General features: G+C 37.6%; 1 protein-coding gene across 3 annotated transcripts in view; it reads right to left on the bottom strand.

Annotated features, from left to right (window-relative positions):
* Nucleotides 1–15,552, bottom strand: part of MICU2 (mitochondrial calcium uptake 2) — a 178,282-nt gene extending 162,730 nt beyond the window's left edge. For all 3 annotated transcript variants that reach the window (XM_027835253.1, XM_027835252.1, XM_027835251.1), the window contains exon 1: nt 15,257–15,552. In XM_027835253.1, coding sequence (XP_027691054.1) covers nt 15,257–15,463 — 207 coding nt within the window. In that variant the 5' untranslated portion in view covers nt 15,464–15,552. The remainder of the gene's footprint in view (nt 1–15,256) is intronic.
* Between the last annotated feature and the right edge of the window lie 5,992 nt (nt 15,553–21,544).

Below are 21,544 nucleotides of genomic sequence, written 5' to 3'. Positions count from 1 at the left end.
TGCCATACTACCTTAGTGGATAGTGTCTGGAAGCTACTGCATCCAACTTGGTGAGGAGCGTCACCAAATTCTGGTTCTCACATAACGGACATATAGCTTGGGAAGCTATGCTGGAGTTTGTACTTCACTGGCAGCAATCATTCAATATCTATTAAGCACCTACTATATGTTAAGTGCTAGGGATACAAAAGACAGTCCCTGCCCTCAAGGAGTTCACAATTTAATAGCAGAGACAACATGCAAATTAATATATACAAAGTAAACTATATACAGGATAAGTAGGAAATAATGAACAGAAGAAAGGCACTGGAATTAGGGGCTGGGGAAGAGATTTTAGTTGGGACTTAAATGAAGCCAGGGAGGTCAGCAGTTAGAACAGAGGAGGGAGAGCATTCTAGGCATGGGGGACAGTGAGAGAAAATGCCCAGAGTCCAAGAGGGAGATGTTGTTTATGTAACAGACAGAAAGCCAATGTCACTGGATTGAAGAATATGTGTCAGGAAGGAAGGTGTAATAAAACTGGAAAGGTGGGAGGAGTCTAGGTTATAAAAGGATTTGAATGCCAAATATAGCATTTTGTATTTGATCCTGGAGGCAATAGGGAGCCACTGAAGTTTGATGAGTAGGTAGGTGATATGACCAGACCAGACCTTTGCTTTAGGAAAATCATTTTAGTAGCTGAATAGAGAATGGATTGGAATGGGGAGAGACTTGAGGCCAACAGACCCATCAGCAGGTGACTGCAATAATCTAGGCATGAGGCAATGAGGGCCAGCATTAGAATGGTGGCAGTGTTAGAGGAGAGAAAGGGGGACAGGAATTTGAAAGATGTTGAAAAGGTGAAATTGACAGGCTTTGGCAACAGACTGGATACGGTGGTGGCAGTGAAATAGAATGAGGAGTCCAAGGTGACTCTGAAGTTTAGATTCTGAGGGACTGGAAGGATGTTGTTTCCCTCTATAAGTAATAGGGAAGGTGTGGGGGGCAGGATTTAGTGGGTAAGATAATGAGTTCTGTCTTGGTCATAATTGAGTTGAAGATGTCTACTGAATTCCAGTTCAAAATGTCTGAAAAACAGAGATATGAGATTGGAGGTCAGTAGAGAGTTTGGGACAGGATAGGTAGATCTAAGAATCAACATCTTTATCAGCCTAGAGTTGGTAATTAAATCCATGGGAGTTAATGAGAAAACCAAGTGAATATAGTTTAGAGAAAGAAGAGAAGAGGGCCCAGGACAGAACCCTGAAATTTATAGTTAAAGAGCGTGATCGGGAAGAGGATCCAGCAAAGGAGACAGACGAGTGGTCAGATAGGTAGGAGGAGAACCAGGGGAGATGCTGTCCCAAAAACCTACAGAGAATAAAGTATCAAGGAAGAGAGAGTGATCAACAGAGTCGGAGGCTGCAGAAAAATCAATAGGAATGAGGACTGAGAAAAGGCCTTTGGATTTGGAAACTAAGAGATCTTTAGTAGCTTTGAAGAGAGTAGTTTTGGTGGAATGATAAGGTCAGAAGCCAGATTTTAAGTGTAAGAGTAAGAGTAAGAAGAGGGTAAGAGGGGAGAAAGAGAAAACACCTATTAAAGATGGTCTTTTCAAGGAATTTAGCTATAAAAGAAGAGATATAGGATGACAGGGGGGATGGAAGGATCAAGTGAGAGGTTTTTTGTTGTTGTTTTGTTTTTAGGATAAGGGAGACATGATCACGTTTATAGGCAATAGGAAATAAGCCAGTAGACAGGCACAGATTGAAAGGAAATGAAAGAGTGGGGATGACAAGAGGGAGCAATCTGCTAGAGGAGAGAGTATTGAATGGGATCACTTGAACAAGTAGAGGGGCTAGCCTTGGAAAAGAGTAAGGTCACTTTGTTCCTCATTAGCATAACCCATGAGAATACAGGATGATGGGTATCACGGGTTTTTAAGATATAACTGTAAAATGAGGATAATAACATTTGCACTAATTGTCACACAGTATTGTTGTGAGGAAAGCATTTTGTAAATCTTAAACTGCTTTATACATGTGTATAATTATTATTATTACGAGGTAGGGAATGATTATGTATATGAGAGATCTCAACAGCACATCATGAAATCTTTGAGGAGGGAGGGATCATTATGTCTATGATCAGGGAAGGCATCATGGAAGAAGTGTCTGTGCTGTGCCTTCAAGAGGGAAAAAAGACTTCAGTGGGCAGAGACAGGGAATGGGGTGTGTTCCAATTCAAGCATGAGGGCTGTCATATTCTACAGAACTTCAATCATATCGACAAATGCTTGGTGGATATTATTACCCGGATGCCCCATGAGCACCTCAAATTCAAAAAATGTTCAAAAAAGAGCTCATTACCTTTACCATTAAAGTCTCCTATCCTCTAAACTTTCCTTTTTTTATGAATTCTGAATTCATAATTCTTCTAGTCACACATACACTCAAAACCTCAGAATTATCCTTAACTCTTCCCTCTGCCATCCCCTATATCCAATTGGTTGCCAAGTCCCAGCATTTCTATCTTCACAATGTCTCACATATCCATCTCCCTGGATGGCATAGAAAGAGAAGGCCAGTTAGGAAGCTATGAGGGTCTGAACCAGCAACAATAGTGGGAATGGAAAGGAGGAGACAGATGGTAGAGATATTTCAGGGAAACACTTGACAAGACTTGGTAGCTGATAAGATGATCAGCAGGTTACCATATCAAGAATGTCAAGACAGTTGAAATGTGGGGCCACCAAGCAACAGCTGCATACAGTCCTGAGGATTGCATGAGTTACTCTCTCACTCAGAGATTGACAGCAGGCAGTAGATAAAAATAGGCAGAAGTAGAATTTCATGTCTGGTGTTTTAGGTTGAGTTGTTACTCTACCCCTTTCAGAGCTAACTATCCATAGAGGAAGGAAAAAGAGTCAGGTAGGAATTCTTCATGGTAACATCTGTGATAGTGTTTCTCTATGGTGTGTGTAGCCCACGGAAGTCTTGTTTATTGGGCCATGCTGCAAGCTAACCAAACTTGGGCACAAAGAACAGTGAAGGGTTCAAGTGCTACAACATCAGCAGTGGCATCTTTATCAACATTTTCTGAGTTATGCTCTAAGGTAATGAGACCATGAAAAAGTAGGGAAATGAGACAGAAAAGTTTGGTAGATCTGGCACTCAGCAGAGTGAACAGGGTTAGAGAAATATGGTAAGTACAACAGGAATGATGATATAGCAGAGCAAGGCAGGGTGTGTGTGTGTATGTGTGTGTGTGTGTGTGTGTGTGTGTGTGTGTGTGTGTGTGTGTGAGAGAGAGAGAGAGAGAGAGAGAGAAATTCTAGTCTGTTTTCCTAGCACTGGAAGTACTACTGCCTCAACCTTTGGATTTGGACAAGGATAACTCTGGGTTATCTGAAAACAACCTCTAGTTTATTCTTTTACATTATGACTTCAGCTGTCACCTCTTTCCCCGGGAGGACTCTTCCCTTAGACCCTAATGATCTCCCTTAACAAACAGTAAAATACATACACACACACACACACACACACACACACACACACACACACGCACACACATGCACGCACATGCACGCACACACACACACATATATACACTAACTTCTACTAGGGGCTAGGGTTTTGACAATATAGACTGCCTACAGATGATAATCAAAGTCATAAGAATAGAAGATCCTGACAAAGGTGAAAGGATAGAGAGAAAAGGAGATGTTCACACTAAGGGATAAAAAGAAGAACCAACATAGGAAACCAAGGAGGAATCGTCAGAGAGTAGGGAACTCAGAGAAAATGACATGACAGAAAACAAGAAAGGAGAGGTGATCAATAATATCAAATGCTGCAGAAAGGTCAAGGTAGACAAGAATTGAGAAGGGGTACTGGAGATGCCATCATATCATTTTATTGAGGCAGTGAAGCAAACAGGAATCATTACATTTAAATACTCTGGAGAAAATAAATTAAAAATCTAAGAGACAATGTCTAAATGACTAATTCTTAATTTTCCTTTATATGATTATTCTTATGTATACCCAATGATTAAAATATTCTTGCATAACTCACTAAAAGTTTTCAGATAACCAAAACTCTTCTGATCTTGTCTGTGGGTCCAGGTATTAGGCCACTTTGTGTCAACACCATGAATACTGAAATGGCTACATCTACTCTTACAAATATCAAGCATATGACTACCACAGTACAGACCACCCACATGACACTGTTTATCCCAAATGCCATTTAAGGAAAGCTTCCTGTAAGGTATTTCTACCTATCTGTAATCCTAACAAGCAGATAACGACCCATAAAACCCAACATATGAGTCCTGGTAATTACTGATTAGGTTGTTCGGACTAGCCACCTCAATTTGCTGAGGTTTCTTAGAACATTGTGATACAGGATGTTTGGTAGAAAACCTGTTACCTGATTGTTGAGGGTAACAGCTCTCTCTCCCTGGAGAAGTAAGGTACATCTGGCCTTTTCCAAGCCAAGAACTAGAGGCACTATTTGAAACTTAGGTGGTCCTGTGTTTTGGTCATTTGGGTCCTATTGTGCAGCCCCACAAGTCTGGGTATGCTCCTGGATTTGGAGACTGGACATCATTTAGCAGACCCATGCCAGGGTAGCACTAGAAGGACTGAAATTCAAGAGTACCTTAAAGGACTATGCTGTACCAACTGATGTAGTACATTTTTTATCCATAAGGCAAAGAAAATAGAGATAGTAGGATGAACATTTTTATTTTAAAGTAAAATTATAATTTTTTCTTATGGAGTGGGGTGTCAGTTGATGTGTCCAGTTGTTCTAGTGCTAGAAATCTGGGATGAGAATTGACTCACAAACTTTTACACAGGACATACAATTCTGAGACTTCACCTTTATGTCAGCAATATGTCCTTATATCAAGGACCTGTGGTTTCAATGTTTTGAGAAGTTCCTCCACTCTGCAACCTGGTGAAACTTACAGCCTTAAAGGTTTCCTTAGACTCAGAGAGGTCAGGTGATTAACCTACTGTCACACAAATATTAAGTTTCAGAGACAGGATTTGAACCCAGGTCTTCCTGATTCTCAGTCCTTCACTCTAGTCTATACTGCCTCTCCTTCACTAAGCAAGAGGAATGAAAGGAGATAACGAGCCACATTAACAGTTCAGTTTCAAAACTCTAGCAGCTCTTCTCTTTAGTAACTAGCCAGTGCTTGTTTTCTGTATCTCTTACAGTCACAGATGAGTTTTTGACACTTACTTAGCTCACTTAAGCTAGTAAAAAAAAAAGAAAACAGTTTCACTTCTTAGAACTTCCTATTAAATTTTAGATCAACTACTTCCTTTTTTCTATGAAGCAAAACCAAAGCAGAAATATAAAATATATATAGCCATCTAAAAAGTAAAAATCAATCCCACACGACTAAGAAAATCACCTCTTTACAATGCCTAACAATTAAAGCTATTAAAAGGTGTAATGAGCTACTTGGAGGGAGGGGAGGAGAGTGAGACTTTTCCTCTCAGGAAAGGGGGATCCTTGTTGAGGCATGGGTTGAATTAGATGACCTCTGAGTCACTTTCATCTCTCACATTCTGTGACTTTGATCAAAAGAAAGTAGTTTCCCACTTTTTTCCCCTTCATTCTGAAATAACTCCCTCTAATTTATCTCTAACCACTGGTTTTCACAAGCAATTTAGCTTAAATCACTGTATACAATACTGGTTTACTAGGAGAAAGCTTGAAAGAGACAGATAAAGAAAAACGGATTTCAACACAGTTTCAGCCCAATATAATTAAAAATAATGAGGATTATAATATCACACCACACACACACACACACACACACACACACATAGCGATTATGTGTGGGTTATAACCCACATAGTATGAATCACATACATAGTGATTCATAGTCTCTTAAGATTGACATCAGAGAAGTCAAACTTCCTCAGTAAGCATTCTCTCTACATCTCCATGTAGATATGTAGACATCAGTAATATGAAAATCCAAGTTATAAAACAAATAAAGGGTCAATTACTTATAAAAGAATTCTTTATGAAAGGAGCTACGTGGCTCTTTTAAATAATACATTTATAATTATCCTGTTTACAAATATTTAATGAATATACTTTTCAGGAACACTATGTTCCTGAACACATTATGTAAAACATAAAATAATGTACATCATATATAGATACGGAGGTTTATGTATGCATGCATCTGTATTTTGGGTAAGGGGTGGGCACAGTCTAAACCTGTGATTTTATCCATGCAGAAAATTCCCAGTGTACCAAAGTTTCTTAACTGATGTAGGCTAATATACAACTCCTGTGTAACTTATAATCTTAGAGAGTTACTTGTGACACTGAGAAGTTAAATTACTTTCCCATAGTCACAAAGATAGTATGTGTCAGAGACATAACTAAAACCTAAGTTTTTTTGAATCCAAGGCCAGTTCTCTATTCAATATGGCAGGCTGCTCATTTGCAGTGAGTCAAAATGACCTGGGTCTGACACATACTGATTACAGATAAGTTTATATGTTGTCTTCCCCCATTAGAATGTAAGCTCCTTGAGGGCAGGAACTGTCATCTTCTTCTTCATCTTTTTAAAAAAAATTTTTTTTTGCTTCTATTTGTAATGCCAGCTCTTATCACAGTGCCTGACACACAGTAAATGCTTAACAAATGCTTGTTGACTTGACTTAACCTTTTAGTGCCCTCTGCAACTCTCTAAGAAAAGGTAAATTAGAAATGTGTTACAGGTCAGTATTGATGAAGGAGTTTCTTCACTGGAAGTTCCTTACTTGGATGGAATCACTGGTTCAAACCCTATCCCCTGCCCTACACACACACACACACACACACACACACACACACACACACACACACACACACACACGCACACACACACACACACACACAGTATAACTTGTTTTGTTTTATACAGTAAACATATTCCTGCAAAGCAGCAGTCCTCAAAGTGTGTTTGAAGGACCTCTTGGGGTCCCCAAGAATCAGGAGGTCTGCAAGGTCAAAACAATTTTCATAAAAATACTATGTTTAATTCTTAATACTATAAATATTGATAGATACAGTAACCCACATAAATAAGAACTCTTTAAGGTCCTCAATAATTTTTAAAAATGTAAAGGGATCTTGAAACAAAAAAAAAAATTGAAAACTGCTATGTGTAAAGCATATAAATCAATTTTTAAGGTATGGATCATTTTATTTCTTTTTTTTGTTTTAAAGCACATCATTTAAAATGTACTGTTTAAAAGAACCCTGTGATTCCTTTTGTAAAGAATCCTTTTATGTGTAACTATCCCCTTATTTGTTTTCCAGTTTTGGATTTTCAAATTATTATACACTCAATGAATAAAGCTACAAAGTGATATAATTAATTAAGAATAATAGAATCAGATTTGCCTATCAGGTTATTTCTTATACATTCAAATGATGACTATTGAAAATATTTTAACATGCTGACCTAACTCAAACAAAAAACTGTTCCAAAAAGCTTAATTTTTTTTTTGCATTTCAATTCAACAAGTATCTAACCTAGTTACCTATGTAAGTGTACTCCTGAAGCTCCAAAGAGTGATAAATCTTTTTAAAGATAAAAAAAAAAAGGAAAAAAAATTACATTGTAATTCAAAAATCAATCTGATGTAGTGATAGATTTCACAAAGATAGGCCAAAGGAACGTTAGAATGTCAACATGAGCTTTGGAAAATTAGGAGGTGAGGAAAAGGGAATAACACAAAGTTTTCTCAAATAATACCTCAGTGATATGATAAAGAGTTGAAAATTATTGAGTTACCTTTTATGCAAGGAGGAATGAGCTATTTTTTTTTAAAATATGCTTATTCTATTTCTAGGACTTGTTACATAAGATGTAATTCTGCAAACATATTGACAGTAGTTTTTCTACAGACAAGGCAGCGAGGAAAGAAATATTAATTTGAAATGAAAAATTCTAAAATTGTGTTTAAAAATTGTCATATATCTGATTATTAAAATTTTTATTTTTCAAAAAACATTGAACTTGGAAGCAGATGACACAGGCTTAAATATTAGTTCTGCATATGATTTTGGGCAAATTATTTCACCTCTCTAAGTCTTATTAGTTTCCTCATTTGTAAAGTGGGGTAATAATATGTACAAAACATTTTATAAATGGTAAAGAGCAACAGAAATGCTGGCTATTGTTACCATCACTGATGAAAGTATTTTCATGAGACTGTACAAAGCAAATTTAACTGACATAATCCCTGCCCTCTAGAAGTTTACTATCCAAGATTAGTTTTAATTTCCTTGTAAATTAATTTTTTATTTCTACATTAACAGAGATTAACATATACATGGACTCCTATATGTAAATATATTTTATATGTATATACAATATATGTATATGATATATAAATAGGCTGCTATATATGTATACATACATATATGTATCTAACATCATGGCATTTTTCTATTTATAATATAGCAATTATTTTTGTTCTCACTATAATGAGTTTAGTTAACTTTTAAAAACTTTATTAACAAAAATAATTTACTATAAAATATTAGATTTAGGAAGCTACTACTTTATGACAGTGACAGTATATGTAAGTTGTATCAACAAAAGAAGGAAAGCAAACCAAAATCTATCGATTCATAGAGTTGTGTAGATACTAGTATGCCTTTGGAGATTTGGAAGAAACTTCCAGTAAAGAGCTATCAGAAAGTCCATGCAAGATTAAAATCAAATTACTAATAGAAATGCAATAGAGCCTTGAAGCTACTCCCAGAAAAACATTATATGTCTAAACTATGAAAAAATTAGAGAACTCAACATTGCAACTATTTTATCAGCCAAAGTATTTGTATTTTTATCTCTTCCAGGAATTCTACTTAACCTTAACTATCAGTAGTAACTTTCTGAAATACTTCTAACTCTTGAAAATGAGTAAAATTTAAAAAAAAAAAAGCTCCTTAAACTTGAAGACCTGTTGCCATATGTTAAAATAAAACATGAAGACTTACTCAGACAATGTAAAAACAGCAACTTTACAATCAAGTAACATTTTAAACCAAGTATATTCACTGAGTTTATGAGTCATGTGCGTCTAGTTTTTTTTTTTTAAGGAGGGGGTTGGATTGTCATTTTAAGAGCAAAAAATACAATTGGGCCATATGAATCACTCCCCCAGGTCACTGGTAGGCCAGGCAGTAGGGGTGGCACCCTGATTCATTCCCTCAGTCAAATCTTCTCCAGTACCATCTAGTAGTAGACAGTACTACTAAAGGCAGTGGGTCTTGGCTACATAGACAGCTAATATCCTGCCTAATTTGTTTTCCACACTGTTAATGACATATACTAGCCACATTACTGATGCAGAATCATCTTTAGCAAGTCACTTGACCTATGTAGGTCCTGGTTTCTTGTAAAAAAAGGAATAATAATACCCACTCTACACAGGGTTCCAGGAGGATCAAATTAGATAATAAGTGTAAAATTACTTTCAAAAATTGATTACATAAGCTGTCATAGATTTAACTATCATCTCTATGCATATGACTCCAAAATTTACAGAGCCAGTCCTCATCTCTTTCCCAAGCCCCAGGTCTGCATCACCAACCGCTTGCTGAACATTTCCATTTGGATGTCTCAATGGCATTTCAAACTCTGCAAGTTCAAAAAAAGAACTCTCTCCATCTCTTTGAACTCAGCCCTCCTCCTTCTAACTTTTCTATTTCTGTCAAGGGCACCCTATCCTTTCAGTCATACAGGTTCACAATCTCAACTATCCTTAACTATTCATTTCCCCCCACCAACCCAATCAGAAGCCAAATCTTGTGGATTCTACCTCCATATCCTGTTCCCTTCCCTCCAGTGACAAGGCAACCATCCTAGTTCAGGCCCTCATCACCTCTCACCTGGACTACTGCAACAGTCACCTATTTGGTCTCCCTGCCTCCTGCCTTGTCTCTCCTTTCTCTGATCCAAACTCAAGTCAAAACACATGGCAAATTAATATTCCTAAAGTACAAGTCTGACCAGTCATTCCCCTATAACTTCTGAGATAAAATATATACAAACTCCCCTGTCTGACACTTAACAATCAAGTTCCAGTCTATTGTTTCTGACTGATTTCCCATTATTCCCTTCCATGTACTCTAAATGCCAGACAAACTGGTCTGCTTCCTGTTCCCCAAACATGCAGTTTCATCTCCTGTTTCAGAGCCTTTGCACGGGCTTCTCTCCTTCACCTCGTGGATTTCTGAGGATCCTTTCTAGTGTTATGTCTCAGAATGAGGCTTTTCTTGAATCCCTAGTTGTTAGTTCCCTTTACCCCAAAACTATTGTATGTTTTGTATACATTTGGTATTTACTTCTCTGTATACTTACTATTTCCCACAAGGACAATGTAAGCTACTTGAAGAGAGGGACTGTTTCATTTGAGTGTTTTTATCCCCAGTACTTGGCACTAGTAGGTGTTTAATACCTGCTGAATTCATCGTTAAAAAAAAAAAAACTAGGATAAAATAAATTTGTCAAAATAATAGTAATAAAATATGAAACTTAAGAGAGAAAGAGAACAAAAAGGAAATGTTTAAAAGAGAACAAAAGCTAGTGGATAGAAAAAGTCAAGACCCGAAAGAATTATTGTCTTACAAGACCTTGAAAAAAATTTTAGATTAGTAAAACTTTTTTGTTTTACTTCTTTTTGATTCAAGTGTGATTCCTTTTCATATGGCTTCATATAGAATTTAAAGAGCTACCATGTAATCATATTATTCACTGCAAATGATCCATTTACAAATTATCTCTTATTTCTCCTATTTCCTGTCTTTCAGCCATGGCAAGAAAAAAGCACAAAGGGGAATTTCATTTCTGTCAAATATTATGATATCTTACTATAATAGCTGAAGAAAAGTTTGATGGTGATTATCCACTAAAATGAAGGTTTCAAATTATATACAATACTATTATCTATACCATTCCTATCTACTATTACCATGGATAATTACACAAATTTAACATGCATTCCCAACTAATTGTGAATAGACAAAGGGAGTGGTAGAGAAATCTGATTTGTTTCCTATCATCAAAACTGTCAGGAGTAGAATACTATGAAATCTAGCTACAGAAGGAAGGTACTTCATATTACATTTCCTACTAGCTAAAAAAACAAAACAAAACAAAACCAAACCAAAAGTCCCCTATTGACTGATATTTTGATCTGTTACCAAAAATAAGAGTTTCATAGGATTTCTTTGGATTCTCCTTTTGGTGGGTGGAGCAAAGAAGAGAGTGGCTATGGCAACATGGAAAGCATGGACTCAGTATGGGACATTCACTTAACCCTTCTGAGCTTCACTTCATATTTAAAATAGTACTTTACTGTATTATTATGAGGAAAGTATTCTGTGATACTTAATAATGCAAGTTGCTATTACCTCATTAAATTTTTTGAAAGTATAAATGCTCCACCTGGAAGCATATTTAACTACTTCCCTCTTAGTGACATTCAACAAGATATCAGGTGAGTATAGTAACAGGTGCTAACAAGTATCAAAGTTCTTGTCCACACTATCTTATTTTTTTTCCCTAAAGAAAGGGCCAATGACAAGATCCAGAAGAAGTATACTAAGAAAATTTTTAGGGGAAAGAAAACTTTCAGATGTAAGCAAATTTATAGGTGTCTCCAAGGGAGGCTAAATAAAAATAACATACTGCAAATAGGAAAAATATTCATAACACCATTTATTTTGAAAATGTTTACTGATTCTTTTCACTTGTCTTTTAAAGACTCCTCCTTTCCAAAGAAGGTACCTTATTATTCAGAAGTGGAAGTCAGTATTCATGAAAAAGAAGAGCAGAATGAACCTCACTCTAACATGGATATAGATAATCTGCCTGGATTCATTCCTCAATAGTGAACATATTCCTACTTCCTCATGCTCTCCTCATTCCAGTGATTCTGAACTATGGCTGCTGAATTAACAATTTCATTTTCAACTACTCACTCCCTTACTCCTATCCCCCTCAGTTCTAACTCCACCACCTCACAAAGTCCCACATGAGATTTCCCTATCCCTTCTACTGTGCTCTCTGGAAAACCTGTTCTATAATTAATAAATTTGCTTTAATTTTAAACCTTTTCCCTTCTCACTCCTTTCATCTTCTGGCACTCAGTGAAACCTGGCTCCATCTTGATGGCACTTTATCCCAGAACTGGTTGATTGTATTTTGGATCTTCGTAGTCTGAAGGGGGATGTGGTGAGTAAGAACAACAATACTAAGATATTTTAATTTCTAATGTGATTAATATTGACATAACCCATATAAACAAAAGCTCTTTGAGGTCCTCAATAATTTTTAAGAGTGTAAAGGAGTATTGACACAAAAATATTTGAGAACTACTGTTTTAGGTCATGTTCCCCAATTCACTGGTTGTGGTAAGGGAGATGGAATTCCCCTTATTCTCCACTGCCACTTCTAGACCCTTCCTCCACCACCAATACTAAGCAACCTCCCCCCACTTTGAGGTTCGTACTATTCAAATTTATCATCCAATCTAGATCCTGGTGGTCATTACTATCCACCCAGAACTTTTTCCCCCCTTCCTCAATGAGTTTAGTACATGGCTCACAGTCTTTCTCTTGGTTCCAACTCCTGCCCCAAAGCTCTATTCTAGGTCCTCTCTCTTCTTCTAGAATAAAAATTCTTAACCTTTTTTGTGTTATGGACCTCTTTGGTAGTCTGTTGAAGCCTAAGGGCCATTTATCGGAATAATATTTTTAAACGAATAAAATAAAATATATAGGATTACAAAGAAAACCAATTACATTGAAACATGATTATCAAAATATTAAAGAAACAAATTCACAGACTGCAGGTTAAGAACTCCTGGTCTATGCTATTTCACTGGGTTTCCTCATCAGCTCCCATGGGTTCAATCATTGTCTTTATGTAGATGACTCTCAGTTCTACCTATCGAACCCTAACATCTCTTGACCTTCATTCTCACATCAACAATGACTTTTTTGACATCTCACATGAGTGTCTAATAGGCCATCTCAAATTCAACATGTCTAAAAACAATTTATTATCTTTCCTTCAAAATCCACCCCTTTTCTAAACTTTTCTATTACTATAAAAGGCAACCTCTGTAAGGAGTGGAAAAAAAAAGTCAATCAGAAAAAACCCAATATATTCAGGTACACAGCCCAAGAATTCTCCAGTTAGAAATTCTCTTAAATATATTCCTCCTTCAACAAGTTAACATAGTTAACATGTAGTCTTTTCCTTTTGATACCGTTTACCCTTATCCTCACTTGTTTCTGATTTTGTATTATTTTGTATATACTGAATGAATTGGAAAAGAGACAAAATATCAATCAGGAAAATCAGTTATAAGTCTAAAATCCTAATCTTGCTACAAGGTTGTTAAAATAGTTTTCTTGGACATCACTTGTTACTTCCTTTTTCCACAACTGGTAATGATATTCACAAATGTGAAATGGCGGAAAATTATACATTGTTTACCTATGTGGTGTTTTACTACAACAATACCAAATTATCATTTGCCAGATTATTTGAATTTGAATGTCTTGCTTTTAAATCTATTTTATCTGAATAGTCCCTAAGCTTTTGTGAGGCAAGTACCAAATAAATCTAAAGGCTATGTAAAAAGTAAACAAATTAGAAAATTTGCAATTTAATTTTAAAATACCCAAAGGAAAAAAATACATAAAATTTTGATTAAGGAAATACATATATTTGTCAGAAATCTATAAAAATGCTATCAAGTCACTACTTTCTCAAAAGTTTTAAAGTATACTCAGTCCTTTATTATTTTGTACTAATTATGATGAGCTCTGCAACACATAGGAAAGAACGCTGGATTTAGAGTCAGAAAATATTAAGTACTAGCTCTGCCATTTACTGTGTGACTCTAAGTCACTCTGCTTCTCTGGATTTCCTCCAATAATAAGGGAGTTGGACTAAATGACCTATAAGCTTTCTCTATCTCTATTTCTAAGTCCTGAATAAAAGGGATAAACTTGAAGAGGTTGTTGAGTCTTACAGTCTTATTTAGCCTACTGATTTATATTATATTTAACAATTTTTATAGGAGTATAATTTAAAAGTTTGACATTTTGTTTTAAAAACTTTTCTTTTCTTTGGTTTTTCCATCATCTTCATTTACAAATATACAGAAATCCCCCAAATCTTAGTGGTTATAATAATAATGACCATAACTAGCATTTATATAGTGCTTTAAGGTTTGCAAACATCTTATTTTATCCTCACAACAACCCTGGGAAGTAGACGCTATTACCCCTATTTTCCAGATAAGGAAACTGAGACAGACTGAGGGAAAGTGATTTGTCCAGGGTTAAGTGTCTGAGATTAGTGGAGGAGCTGAAAACTCCTCTTCCTGACCCTACGCCTGTGGGCCAACACTACGTCATTTGGCTACCTCAACCTAGTTTAAAACTGCACTAAGACTTGAGGCAACCTGTACATTGCCATCCTCCCTTGTCCAGTCAGCAGGTTTGACTTTTTTTTCCCAGTACAAAAACAAAAACATGGATTTGGAAAATGTATGGATAATATTTATATAATAAGCATTATTAGGCTAGACTATTTCAGAACTTAATAAAGGCGCAGCCTCTTTTTGTGCAAAGATTTTGGTACTCCATCCGCAGGGAAAAACAGTAACTTCACTGACAGAACCCATGGTGTCATTTTCACAGATTAAGGGAATTCTGGGAATGGGGGAGAGGGTGTATTTCAAGTACTTTCAACTCTGAATGAAAGACTCCCTACACTTCTGTGTTATTTTCAGAAACCACCAGCCTACAAAAGGATTCTTATTACTCTCTTCACCCCTGCTCCTCAATGAGACAGAGACCCCAGACTCCGCTGTAGGTGGATGTGTGTGTGGAGTGGGAGTGAGGAAAAAACTTAGAGTGAAATACAGCATTTCTGGGGTCCTCGGCAGGTTAGAAAGTTTAGAAGGGTTTATCCTAGGCATAGGGTGCCGTCCAAAAATGTTACCCTCTTTTACGTTTTTCCTAATCCTTTTCTAGTCTGTCACAAGGGCTCTATGAACGAACCAACCGTCAATCAGCAAAGCATTAAACAAGACCCTCCTTGGGGCACGGAGCAGGAAGGACAGCGCCTTCCGTGGTAACCCTCGCCCCTCAGGCCCCGCCCCTCGCCTCACGCCCCGCCCCCAGGGCGGCTCCTCTCCCGTCGGGGTCTTCAGCCTTACCTGCGCAAAGACTGTCAGGCAACCGCTAGCTGCGAGGTCCAGGCGTCCCTTGTACCAGACCGCTCCTACCCCTGCCATCGCTGCCCCCGCTACAGCCACAGCCAGAGGGCCTGGCCGGGGAAGCGCCCGCCGGCCTTCGGCGAGGCCACGACGCAGACAACTGCCCCAAGTCGCGATTAAAGCCGCTCTCCGCGCACTTGCCGCCATGTTCGCGGAAGCGTCAGCGCGAGGACTTTGTATGTGGTTCTATGAACTGTGAGGAGCCACTCTGGAGATACCTCCGCCGCTGCCGCCTGTCCCCGTCGCCGCTGGTCTCGCGAGAGCAGCAGCGACTTGACCTTTGCCTCACTGGTTTCAGCAGCCCACGCTGCGGGCTGGGGGGAGGAGGGAGTAGGGAGTGGGGACCTCTTCCTCTTCCTTCCCCGAGGAGCGCACGCACATGCCCAGGCGCAGTCCCCGCGATCATCCGGGGGAAAGGGGTCGGGACACAGACCCCAGCAGGGAGGGAAGCGGATAGCAATCTCTCCTGAAGCGACGGAGTGCGAGGCACTGGAAGAACAGTCCAGGAAGTGCTCTTATCTTCACTTAACAGTTATTGAGGGCCAACAATTTTGTTTTTCCCTTATGGGGTGTGTGTGTGAATGTCTGAACCTAGAATGGCATATTAGCGGGAACTTCCCGGTGCGGAAATTCCCTCCACTCGCCCCATTAGCTTGTGAGCCATCTCTTTCCGAGCGGGGACTTTTTTACTTTCTTTGTATCCCCAGCTCCTAGCCCAGTGCTTGACATATAGTGGTCACTTAATAAATGTTCCTTGACTTGATTTTGAAAAGTTCTGCAGAAAAAAAGAAAACATTCCATTTCCAGAATCACGCATTTTCACTGACTATCCCACAGGCCAGGGATTTTTACCCTTCTCATCAACACCTTTTGACTTTCTTGGTTTCCTTCAAGTCTCAAAGTCCCACCTTCCCGCAAGGCAAGAAGTCCTTCCCGGTTCTTAAATGTAGAACCTTCCCTCTGAGACACCCTCCCCCCTCCGCAATTTATCCTGTATGTGTCTTGTTTCTACATAGTTGTTTGCACGTTGGCTCCCGCATTAGACTCTGAGCTTGAGAGCAGAACTTTTTTTTTGTCTTTGTACCCACGTATCCCAGGGCCTGGCCCGTGGTAGGGACTTAGTCGCTACAGAAAATTTGAAATCCTAAACTGAGGCTGTCTGCCAAGCAGCAGATTCAATGGCTTCTTCATTTGACTTGACTACACAGCTGCACATACAGAAGCACTTAGTAAACCTTAAAACTTTATAAATGTTAGTTAGTATTGGGGCACAGGGGGTGGGGAGACTGAGATGAAGTGATTTGGTGTGGTTCAGACTTTTAAAGTGGTCTTCCCAATACTTTTTACCTTGTATATATTTTTTATTTAGCCTGGGTACCTATTGTTGCCCCCCCAGTAGAAGATAAACTTGAGGAGAAAGAATGTTTTTTGGTTGTCCTTGTATGGTCAAGAGGCAGCAGTGGCACAATGGGATAGAGAACTGTCCCTGAAGATTCAAATATCCCTGAGTTCAAGTTCCTCTTAACTGCATTGGCTGTTAACCCTGGGCAAATCACATAGGCTCTCAGTGTCCTAGGTAACTTTCTAAGACTGTAAGGTGCAAAGAAAGGGCCAACCTGACTGGGTGAGGCAATTTCCTCATCTTATACCAGTGAAATCACAGGTTTAATCCCTATCTCCTGATTTGGTCACACAGCTAGTATTAGGTGTCAAGAAGAATTTGAGCTCAGGTCTTCTGACTCCATTAACAAACATAATCTGTTTGTACCTTTCATTATTGTGAAAATAAAAATAGGCCATGTTCCTAAATCTCTCCATCAGGTACTACTTTGGTCTGGGTTCTGATCATAAAGGATTTTAAGCACTCTCCTAGTTTTTAGTTAAATAATTCCCTACACTTCTGGTGTTGATCCCTTTCTAGCCTTGAACAAGGTTTGTGTCAACCAGTCAAAAGCATTTATTAAAAGCATTGTATGGGTCAGCACTAAGAATGCAAATGAAACAGTCCCTGCCTTTTTTTTTTAAAGAATATTTTTCCCCCACAATTACATGTAAAAACAATTTTTAACATTCATTTTTATTTTAAAAGTTTTGAGTTCCAAATTCTATGCCTCCCTTATTCCCCTCCCTGAGATTGTAAGCAATCTGATATAGGTTATCCGTGTGCAATCATGTAAAACATTTCCATATTAATCATTTTGTGCAAAAAGACTCTAACACACACACACACTCACACACACACACACACAAAGTGCAAAATAGTATGCTTCAGTCTGTATTCAGGTAACATAAGTTCTTTCTCTAGAGGCAGATAGCATTTTTCATCATGAGTTCTTTGGGGTTGTCTCCAATCACTGTATTGCTGAGAATAGCCAAGTCATTCACAGTTCATCATACAATATTGTTGTTATTGTGTACAGTGTTCTTCTGGTTCTGCTCACTTCACTTTGTATCAGTTTATGTGTATCTTTCCAAGTTTTTCTGAAATCATTCTGCTTGTCATTTCTTATAGCACAATAATATTCCCTTACAATCCTATACCACAGCTTGTCCAGCCATTCCTTGATTGATGGGCATCCCCTCAATGTCCAACTCTTGACTACCACAAAAAGGGCTGCTATAAATATTTTTTGTACAAATAGGTCCTTCCCCCTTCCCCCCCTTTAAAAAAATCTCTTTAGGATATAGACCGAGCAGTAGTATTACTGGATCCAACAGTTTTCCCACATCCCTTCCAACATTTATCATTTTCTTTTTTTGTCATATTAGCCAATCTGATAGGTTTGAGGTGGTACCTCCGAGTTGTTTTAATTTGCATTTATCTAATCAGCAGTGATTTAGAGTCTTTTTTTTCATATGATTATAGATAGCTTTGATTTCTTTGTCTGAAAACTGCCAGTTAATATCCTTTGACCATTATCAATTGGGGAATGACTTGTATTCTTATAAATTTGACTAAGTTCTCATATATTTTAGAAATGAGGCCTTTCTCAGAGATATATACTGTAAAATCTCCCCCCAGTTGTCTGCTTTCCTTCTAATTTTTGTTGCATTAGTTTTATTTGTGCAAAAACTTTTTAAATTTTATATAATCAAAATAATCAATTTTACATTTTGTAATGCTCTTTATATCTTATTTGGTCCTAAATTCTTCCCTTATATTATATGGATCTGATGATAAACTATTCTGTGCTCTCCTAATTTGCTTATGGTCTTACTCTTCATGTGTAAATTGTCTACTCATTTTGACCTTAATTTGGTATACCATTAAGGAACTTAAGTACTATAGGGGAAGAAAACATATACATAAATATATTTATATTTTTATATATGTACTTATATACTATTTTGTAAGTATTGATAATTTAAATGTTCTTTTTGAGAATTTTGTGACACCCACTAGGAAAAGTAGAAAAAGCACAGATTTGAAGTGAGAGAACCTGTGTTCAAATTCTTCCTCCATCATATTAGGCTTAACATCTCTGGGCCTCACATTCCTTATCTGTAAAATGACGGTAGTTGACTACATGGTTTCTAAGGTTCTTTTGAGCCCTAAACTTTTGATTCTATGACAATGGGAGACTCCCTTCCAGGCCTTAGTACAGTGCCGGCATATAGTAGGCTCTTAATAAATATATATGAAATTAAATTGAATCCCTACAAACCCAAGATTAGAACTAATTGTTCTTGATTATCTATAACCTAGAGTAGGGTTCCTAATGCTTTGCTTTAATCACATCACTCCCTTGTTTAGAAATCTACATTGGCTCCTGGTTTACCACATCAAATCTATATTACTTCTTAACTGAACTTTGGTAACAATAGGTTCCAGCCCAAGCCTCACTTGGCTCAGAGTGAATGTAAATAGCAATTGTTTCTGTTTTGGCAACTAGGTAAAAGAGACCATTCTTTGCCTCATTTCTTATTACCCTTAATCACTGAATGGTCATTTACTCAATCAAACTGAGACCTGAGAGAGACCTTAACTTAGAAAAGCCAAGGTCTCCCACTGCATCTGGGGCCATCTCCAGTCGTCCTGATCTACATCTCACCACCAGATCCAGATGGCTCCAGAGAAGAGAGTGAGGCTGGTAACTTTGCACAGCCCTGCCTCACTTAAATCCAATTCGCTTGCAAGTCATGGCATCACCTTCCTAACATCAGGGTCCTCTTAGAGAACAAAAGACAAACAACAACAACAATTGCAAAAGCCTCCAGTCTTTTCCTTCTCCAGTCTTCCACACAGCTGCAAACTTGATCTTCCAAAAGCAGAGGTCTGAGCATGGTCATTTTCTTGCTCAAGAAGCTTCAGTGGTTCCATATTTCTTCTCAAGCAACACACAAATTCTTTTTTTGGCATCAAAAACTCTTTGCAGTCTGGCTCCAGCCTATCTTTCTGGGCTGATTGCACACTACTCCCTATCATTTGCTCTAGTTCCAGACTAACTGTTCTATTGTTCTTTCCCATACCTGACATTCCATCTCCACCTCCAGGCTGTGCCCTGTGTCTGGAATGAGCTCCTCTCTTCTGCTTCTTGGAACTGCTACTTCCCTTCAAGTCTCAGCCCAAGTGCTACCTAGAGGAGGGCTTTCATGATTCACCTAGTTGTTAGTGCTCCCCTTAAAAAACGATTTCTATTTATTTGGTATGTATTTTTAATTTACTTATCTGTATACATGCTATTTCACTCCAGTAGAAATTAAACTTGAGGATAGGGATTGTTTTGTTTTTATCTTTATATTCCTCATGCCTAGCACAGTGTTTGGCACTCATCACCTCCAGTTCTGTTCTCTGGGACCAAGCTGAACAAGTCTAATCCTGGTTTTACTCGATAGCCTTTGGGATACTTGAAGATAGGTATCATGTCCCCCAAAAGTCTTCTTTAGGTAAAACATTTCTCATTCTCTCATCTATTTCTCACCCTCCTCTGAATACTTTTCATCTTATAAATGCCCTTCCTAAAATATGTTACCCAGAGCTGAATATGATATTCCAGATGGGATTTGAGAAAGACAAAATGGAGTTTTGAACATATGGGCAAATCTTTCAATTTAACAGGCTACAAGTACTCTTGGAAGTCAAAGAAATAATTATCCAGGAATTATTCAGTACAAATGACTGTGCTTTTAATAATAATAATAATAATAATGATAATGATAATTAATAATAGTAAATGATAGCAAACATTTATGTAGCACTTTAAGATTTGCAAAATACTTTACATATGTTGCCTTATTTGATTTGATCCTCACAATAACCCTTGAGGTAGATGCTCTTACCCCATTCTACACAGTTCTTCAAATATACATGGAAGAATTCTTAGTTTTTTGGCTGACTCTTAAATGCACTAAGGGGAGGAGGTAATCAAGTCAGGAGTACAATCATTTCTAGTTAACTGGAACAGTAATTTTATACAAATCTTTCTGAAACACCTGGAAAAGACATGGAACTTTGAGCTATTGATATGTCATCATATTTAGGCCAACATTTCCTTGGAGCCTCCCCCACCTCCCCCAATTCCTTACATTGCAGAAAGAAAAATCACTTCTTTCCAACACAACCATCTTTCAAAGTCCAACTCAAGTTAAATCTTCTTTATGAACCTGTCCTCACTACTCCAGATTTCTTGAGATTCCTCTCTGAATTCTTATGACATTTAGTCTGAATAATGAATTTATTAAGCAATTATATACCTTTGTACATATCTTGTGACCTCAACTAGCCCTGGAGGTTTAGCGCCATATTATACTTAAAAAAAAAGAATCTCTCACCATACCTAGGGCTTGAGTTCAAATCTTAGTTCTGCCTCTTATTGTAGACAAGTCAATCTTTCTAGAACTCACTTTATTTATTTGTAAGATGAAGAGTTGGAATAGATGGCTTCTAAAGAATGGTTCCAGATCTAAATCTATGGTGTGGTTATATTGGGCTATATAAGATTACTATTGCTCCTGGGCCAACTGCTTAGTGAGGATGACTAAATATTAAACAGTTTCAAATTTACTAGTCCAGGTCATAATGATTTCATACAAACCCCAAATTTCAAGTCAGAAGAAATAATACCATTGGTCAAGTTGTATTTATCAAAATGAATCCACATTAAAGAACAAGGGTGACTTAAATTCAATAAGGATGTATCAAGTGCCTACTTTATGAAAGACAATGTGTTAGGTGATGGTGACATAAAGACAAAAACAAAGTAGCCCCTGTCCCTAAGGAACTTATGT

The sequence above is a fragment of the Vombatus ursinus genome, unplaced genomic scaffold, assembly GCF_900497805.2.
Source record: "Vombatus ursinus unplaced genomic scaffold, bare-nosed wombat genome assembly UNPS02014813.1, whole genome shotgun sequence".
Classification (NCBI taxonomy): Eukaryota; Metazoa; Chordata; class Mammalia; order Diprotodontia; family Vombatidae; genus Vombatus; species Vombatus ursinus.
Note: the sequence above shows the minus strand (reverse complement) of the source record. Positions and strands in the feature narration are given on the sequence as shown.